The 8,270-nt window shown below is 42.2% G+C and overlaps 1 protein-coding gene across 1 annotated transcript in view; it reads left to right on the plus strand.

Moving 5' to 3' along the window:
* Positions 1-8,270, plus strand: part of LOC144681550 (guanine nucleotide-binding protein G(t) subunit alpha-1) — a 59,138-nt gene extending 50,868 nt beyond the window's left edge. The window contains exons 8-9 of the mRNA XM_078543217.1: positions 3,659-3,869; positions 7,285-8,270. Of these exons, the coding sequence (XP_078399343.1) occupies positions 3,659-3,849 (191 nt within the window). The 3' untranslated portion in view covers positions 3,850-3,869; positions 7,285-8,270. The remainder of the gene's footprint in view (positions 1-3,658; positions 3,870-7,284) is intronic.

Here is an 8,270-nt window from a genome sequence, read left to right on the forward strand (position 1 = left end):
TCGGCCCCTCAAGCCTGCTCCACCATTCAATAAGATCATGGCTGATCTGATTGTGGCCTCAACTCTACATTCCTGCCTGTCCCCTATAACCTTTGACTCCCTTGTTGGTCAAGAATCTATCCACCTCTGCCTTAAAATATTCACTGACCCTGCCTCCACCGCTCTCTGAACAGCTTTTGGGGGAGGCAGTTCCCAATTTCCACTACCCTTTGTGTGAGACAGTGCATTCCGACAACAACCACATTCCCACTAGTAATATCTCGATACCAGTAGTATCCCGCAGAAACTGGGAAGGTGCTTTGTCCGTGATCAATAATGTGTGCACAGCTGTTCAAAAACATTTAAAGGGACCGTATACTGAAAGAAACTGGCTACACACAATAATTAAATTTTAAGACAAATATTGGACATCACCCCGAAACGCTGAGCTCTCATTTTAAGGTTATGCTCCCTTGTCCTGGACACCCATCCCCCCGCCCAGCCTCTATCCAACCTTATTGACTAGTTCGATCATCTTAAACACCTTAATGCTGAATAATCCTGCTTCAAACACCATGAAGTAGGCTTCCAGTGTGGGGTACATTAACAGCCAAGTCTTTATTAACAACTCGTAGCTATGTACATATTTACAGTAGAAGATACAGACAAGGAACTGACCCCATTCTAAGTATTAACCCAACTGTGTCCATCTCCAGACTCACCCTGGCTCTGGGTCAGGTGTTTTTTTTACACCTGTGTAAAAAAACAGTACTGTACTCAGTCCCACATTAACCCTTTATGCACCAGACCCTACCACAACAAATGCATCAACCCTTAATCTTCTATACTCAAGAGAATACAAGCATATTCTATGCAACCTGTCCTCACAACTTAATCTTTTTAGCCCTGGTATCATTCTGGTGAATCTGCGCTGCACCCTCTCCAAGGCCAGTTCATCCTCCCGCTTTTGTGTCCCAGCACCCTTGAGATAAGGGCCAGCATTCCAATAGCATTTTAATTATCCTTTGTACCTGAAGAGATTAACGCACTCTAACCAATAGATTTGATTGTAGAATCATATAATTTAATATTTGTGCCTGACAGATATACTAATTAAATGTCATTTGTTACATTAAAACTTTAAAAATCACCAAACAAAATTGAAGGTAGGAATCCAACAATCCAACACCAATATTCTTTGGTCAATGTTCCTCGCTGCTTGAATATGTACATTTCTGCCTCTCAAGTTCTCGCTTTCTTCCTCTGAGGTTCTCTCTCTCTTTGCCTCCACATTTGTCTGGCCACTTCTCACCCTGCCTCTTGCCATATATCTCTCCCTATCTTTCTATATTATCTTTTGCCACTTCAATCACCACAGCTTTGTTCACTTCTGGGAATGAGGGAGAGGGGAAGAGGAACACTCTGTATGCTGAAGGTGATGATTAAAACTTCCCCTGTAGCACAATCACAAAACAGACACATTCAGCCTCTTCCCCAACACAAGAGCTGATCAGCCAACTAAAGTGTCCAAATATTTGTTTCAATAATACGAGATACAATGAAACACATACTGCTGCTGAAAATAATCCCTGATAATTTGCTGAATATAAACTACAGGCTATCCAAGCCAGCCAGAATTACAAACCCAAAACATTTCTTGGGCAGGAATCAGTTTTTACAAATTCTAATTTATTTTGTTTTCTTTTCCTTCCCTACTCATGCCCCACGCCCACCTCCTGAAGGTGTTCATTTGCTGAGGCAAAGCATGCGTGCATTTATATAGCATCTTTCACAACCTCAGGGTGCCTCAAAGCGCTTTACAGCCAACAAAGTACTTATTGAAGGACAGTCACTGTTGTCGTGTGGGAAACACTGGAGCCAATTTGGGTACGGCAAACTCCCACAAACAGCAAAGCGATCATGACAAGGTCAATTTTTTTTTGTTTTGTTTGATATTGGTTAAGGGATAAATATTGGGCAGGACACCAGGGAGAACACCCCTGCTTTCTTCAAAATGATGTCATGGGATATTTGAGAACAGACGGAGTCTTGGTCTAACGCCTCATGGGGAAGATGGATGCCTTCCATTCAAAGTAGATGAGTAAGTATTGGCTTTGAACGTCCCAGGGTATCTAATCATGGAAAGCTTTACAACCAAGCCCAGGACTGCAATCTACATCCACTCTGTAGCATGGGTTGTGGGGCAGCAGTCAGGAGCAGAAGGCTTGGTTGATTTTCTTTTTCTTACCTCAGTTACCTAGGCCAATTGCAGCATCTGATTCTATCACCTAAATTGAGACCAGCTGACTCAGCACAGATTAAGGGCCAAAATCAGCACTTTTTCGGTGTCCGCTTCTTGAATCTTTTGAGGTGCCTTCTTCCTTACTGGCTCATGTCACTTTTTTAAAACTCATTCACGGGATATGGGCATCGCTGGCAAGGCCAACACTTACCATCTTCTTAAATTACTCTGGAGAAGCTGGAAGGCAGCCACCTTCTTGAATACACCAGAGCAGCTTGTTAGGCCACTTCAGAGTCAAGGAAGTTGCTTTGGGTCTGGAGTCACAATTAGGCCAGACTGGGTAATGACAGCAAATTTCCTTTCCTAAAGGGTATTAGTGAACCAGATGTGTTGTTAATCACGATCTGGTCATTACTGATACAAGCTTTTAATTCCATAGTTATTTAATTAAATTTAAATTTCCCACCTGCTATGTTGAGATTTGAACTCATGTCCCCAGACCATTCACCCAGACTGCAGGATTACTAGCCCAGTAACATAACTACACTGCCACACGTACCACATGTTAAACGGGGATTGCCAGTTTTCCCTATCTGAGCAAAGCATAGGGTCATGGTAAAATAGCTTCAGGATAAGAACACGAGAGCAGGACTAGGCCATTCGGCCCCTCAAGCCCATTCCTCCATCCAATGAGATCATGGCTGACAGGTGACCTAACTCCATTTGCTATTCTTTGCTCCATATATCTTAATACCTTTGATTAAGAAAAGTCTAACATTTTCAGTTTTAAAATTAACAATTGATCTAGCATCAATTGTCCTTTCTGGAAGAGTGTTCCAAACTTCTCCCAACCTGTGTTTGGGGAAGTGTTTCCTAATCTCACTCCTGAAAGGCATTAATTTTGTGACTATGCTCCTGGTCCTGGACTCCAGAAATATTTTACCTCCATCTACCCTGTCTGTTTCCTTTAACATCTTGAAGACTTCAAATGAACAACCTCTTAACCTTCTAAATTCCTGGGAATATAACCCTAATTTGTGTCATCTCTTGCCATAATTTCAGCCTCGGATTCCAGGTAACAATCTGGCAAAGCCACATTGTACTCCCTCCAAGACCAATATAGGTATTGGATTAGGAGCCAAGTAGGATGGTGATAGGACTGAGGCAGGACCAGGGTGGGTCAAAGTCATACGTTAAGTGCTGATGTTTATTCTGCTGCTTAAATGAAGTCAATTGAAACTGACAAATACACCCATCTCACAAAACACAGAGGTATGTGAAGGCGAGCGTGTGTGTTTTAAATATCAGATTTTTGCATGTGGGTACAGTTTAAAAGAATTTCTGGGCATTCAGCCCACAAGCTAGACTGGCAGATATCAGACAGGGAAGGCGATGTTGGAAGTTCAATGACATTATGTCCGTAACCACCCCTTCCAGGAAACAACTCGATGGAAGATGCTGGAGGGTACATTAAAGTCCAATTCCTGGAATTAAACATGAGGAGAGACGTGAAGGAGATTTACTCGCACATGACCTGTGCTACAGACACAGAGAACGTCAAGTTTGTGTTCGACGCAGTGACAGACATCATCATCAAGGAAAACTTGAAAGACTGCGGTCTCTTCTAAACCTATTCCAGCTCTCTGAGGTATGGTCCATACCGGAATTATAGAAAAATCTGGTCAAAGCAATGAGGGCAACAGGAATAGCACAGCTCCAAAACTTCCATAACAAAAGCACAGCTTGAAATTGTTTCATCACATTGGGAATCTATCATTCCCTTATCTCCCATGTTTCACTCTCAGTGTTTTGCTCAAGTGGTTCTCAGGTTTTTTTGGGCTGGGCCACGGCACTGCATTCTCATGGCCAACCAGCCCTGGGAAATCTGTGAAGCTACAAAGCCAACATCATCCTTCTCACCCTATTCCCTTCTGTTTTTCTTTCCCTGACTTTGCTTGTATCACACTTACAACGCCTTTTCCTTCCATTAATTGCGATGTTTCACAGGAATGCCTTGGGAAGGGGAGAGGGAGTCAACAGATTGAGCAACTTAGGCAGGAAGTAGCTGATCAGGATTTGGGCACAAGATAGGGGCAAACTGGGAAGCAGTGACAAGTCAGGTATGGTTCCACTTCCGTGCCTCACTGGCACAGGCCTGTGGCCCCATCAGTTCCCAGCTCAATATTTCTCCACAGTCCCTGTTCCTCTCTCCCCGGTCCCCTGCACACCATTTTTACAGTTCCTCACCAGCCTTTTGTGGTGTCTCTCTCCCCTCAGTCCCCCACTAACTTTTTTTATTCATTCATGGACTGTGGTTATCATTGGCAATGCCTACACTTATTGCCATCCCCAAATACCCTTGAGCATCTTCATGAACCACTGTAGTCCATGTGCTGCTTATTATACTTTGTTGACGTGACTTTTGTCCAACAGAGGGGCTTGCTAGGCCACTTCAGAGGGTATTTAAAAGTTGATCACATTGTTGTTGGTCTGGAGGCCAGACTGAGTAAGGATAGCAGATATCCTTCCCCAAAGGACATTAGTGAACTAGATATGTTTTTTTTAATGACAATCCTGAAATTTTACATGGTAACCATTCCACCAGATTTTCAATACCAAATTTATTTAATTAACTAAACTTAAATGACCCAGCTGCCATGGTGAAATTTGAACAGATCTCATTAGATCATTAATCCAAGCCCCTGGATTACTAGTCCAGTAACCGAACCACTATACCACCCAGCAATCTCTCTCACTAGTCTCCCACCAGTTTATTTTGTTCATTCATGGGGTGTGGACATCACTGGCTAGGCCAGCATATATTGCCCATCCCTAATTGCCCTTGGGAAGAGCCAGCTTCTTGGACCGCAGCAGTCCATGCAGTGTAGATACAGCCATAGTGCTGTTAGAGAGGGAGTTCATGGTACAGCAATAGTGAAGGAACGGCGATATAGTTCCAAATGTGCACTGACTCTCCTTAGCCCCATTACCAGTGTCCTGCACTACCTTCCTCTGTAACAACGCAGGATAATTTCCTCGCTCAGTCATTTGACTAATTTAGTTGACTTCTAGGAACATCAGAATATAACTTGATGGCCTTTTCTCCTCCTCTGCACATTTCCTGAACCAAAATGAGCAAAACCTGAGCAATTTGGCGTCATCCTCACAAGAGTAATTGAGCCTTATAACACACTCATAGCCATTATGCCTTATGATCTATTCAGACATCTCTTGAAGGTGTTTTCTCCCGCCTTAGGAGCCTATGTAGCACAGTACTTTCCACTGGTCTTAAGCCTTATACAGAAGGACACTGCCCTCCGACTTTAGGGTATACATGCCTTCAATCCTAGGGCCTACATTTCTCCAATCCTAGAGCCCACATTTCTCCAATCATAGGGCCTACATTTCTCCAATCCTAGGGCCTACATTTCTCCAGCCTACTTCTCCAAGGCATTCATCTACAGCTACATGGTCTATTCACCTCCATCCAACGGATTGCTCTTCTCCACAGTAACACACTCTCTACAGGCCTCAAGCTCTCTCGTGAGATATTACCTGACTCCACTAGCAGAGTAGGTGAATGATTCTACAGTTTACTGTATAAATCTGCTCACCCGGATGGCATTTTCCCTTTTTATTTTTAGCAGAAGGTTGTGTCTTGGTTTAATACCGTCGTTACATTTTCTGTCTTTGCCCTTACAACTCAATTTACCAGTAAAAAAGGACATTTGGTTACATAATGTAGATAGACAGGATGTACCAAGAGCAGAATACAGGAGAAGTGAATCAGTTACCCCAGCCCACATTCTCAGACCACAACATCCAACAGAACAAGTTACTGTCGACACTGCAGTTTTCAATGGGACTACTATAACACCAACACCTAAGATCAGCAATTTGCATTCGCTGCCCTGACAGGCAGTTCGGAGGGTGCTGGCCCAATATGATATGACCTGTCTTATTATAGATGCGGATTGTCCTGCGCTGTATTTCCGGGAGTTCAGGACCTTCTGATTTGTTTCAGTCAGCCAGCGATAAATGTGGCAATGACTTCATCTGAATGGGACTTTTTTCCAACCAGAAAACCCCACAGGCACTTTCTCAGCCAGCTCCTTGGAGGAAGTCATCTTTCTCCTGCCCACCATGAGGGGTCTTCTGTACTGGCACACCAAAAGTCCCAAACACCGTAGAGTAGGAAATTGAAAATAGTGACTCACCATTCTATACTGCTGTTCATAAGTCTGGCATGATCTTTTTCAATGCACCTCCTCCATTCTAGAAATTTGTTACCGCCAGCCTTTACTTTGTTACCTCCAATGCTCTCCTGGTGGGTTTTTCACTGTTAATAGGATCTAAGTTGGTTGGTGATGCTGAAACCAAGACACTGAGCTTTTCTTTACTGAGAATTTATTGACTTGTTCAATCTCTTAGCTATCCCCTATTTATAGGTACTCAAATACAATTAATGCCCATCACCAGTTTCTCTTAACCTTAACAATGTAAATGAAATTAACAATGTAATTGACAAGACATTAACATCCAATTCATCTGCATCATCATCTTCCAATTTAAAATTCTTATCCTTCAGTTCAAATCCCTCCATGACCTCACCCATCCTTATCTCTGTAATCTCCTTCAGCTCTTCAACCCTCCAAGATCTCTGCACTCCTCCAATTCTGGCCCGTGATGCATCCACAATTTTCATCACTCATGACTGTTGGCCGTGTGTTCAGATGCTTAGGCCCTCCCTAACCCCTCCAGCTTTCTTTCCACCTTTAAAAATGCTCCTTAAAACCTACCTCTTTGACCAAGTGATCTTTGATCTCTGTTAAATTTTGCTTCTCAACACTTTGTGAAATGCATTTGTATTAAATACTATGTTAAAGGCACTATATAAATGCAAGTTGTTTTTGTAATCTGCAATGGTTTAGTGTAACACTAATTTTGTGTAACACTATTCACCCCTAGGGTCATCAAAACGGTTCCTCTCACCACATCATTAATGACAGTGAATATAACATTAGTTTGTTGTCTTATATTTTCTTTTTTGTCTTTTATCTCAGGAGCTCTATGTTACAGTAATAAAACTACACATGAATTTCATCCCACAATGAATGAAACCAGAGAGATCCAGATTCTGAGTCTGCTGAAGATATTTCCAATGTTTGCTGAAATTGGCTGTGATTAAGATGCGGACATAAGCGGTTCCATTAAAAAGACAATTTGACTTTCCTGTAATGCTTAGATCAACCCTGCTGATTATCCTCCTGAAGGCAAAGTTGTACTTTTAACCAAAATTGCTTTCCTACAATAACACTGATACAATATAGCCCATCAACTAAACATCCAAGATGATAGAATTGGAGAATTGTCTGGGTCTCCTGTCAACTCCGCAATTGTTTGTATTGGGTATAAATTTACACAGTAGCACTATTTTCCTGTGTATTAACACTAGCAAACTAGGGATTTGTAGTGGGAGCTCTTCGACAAAATAAACAACTCAATTTAGTTGATGTTTATAGAGAGCCATTAAATCCGTATGAATGCAATAAAATAGGTATAACTCAATTCATTCTGTAATGAGCAGTTAGAACCTGTAAGAGCACTCACATAGAAAAGACACCATTCAATGAATACAGTGAATTGTGGATAGAGGGAGGGTACCACCTCTAAATGAAGTGTAATTTAATTAATATTGCAGTGAGTCATGTCACCTGTAGAGGGAGAACTTACAGGAAAGGTCCAGCCCTGTTATCAATGCAGTGAATTTTAATAACCTGCAGAGGAAGCTCTACAGCCTACAGAACATGAACAGCTCATTCAGTGATGCTGTGAGCTCAGTATATATTGAGGTCCCTTTCAGAAAATCTCCATTGAAGCCCATGCTGTAGTGAGCTATAAGACCTGTAGAGGGTACTCTTGCAAGAAATTAAACAGCTCAGTCTCTGCCATGGAGTAGTTTGGGGTAAAATGGCTGCCAGAGGAGTGTTGAAAAAAGATTCTCCCACTTTTATGTAAACTCAATAAAATTCCAGCAAAAAACCCTTAA

The sequence above is a fragment of the Cetorhinus maximus genome, chromosome 6 (assembly GCF_964194155.1).
Source record: "Cetorhinus maximus chromosome 6, sCetMax3.hap1.1, whole genome shotgun sequence".
Classification (NCBI taxonomy): Eukaryota; Metazoa; Chordata; class Chondrichthyes; order Lamniformes; family Cetorhinidae; genus Cetorhinus; species Cetorhinus maximus.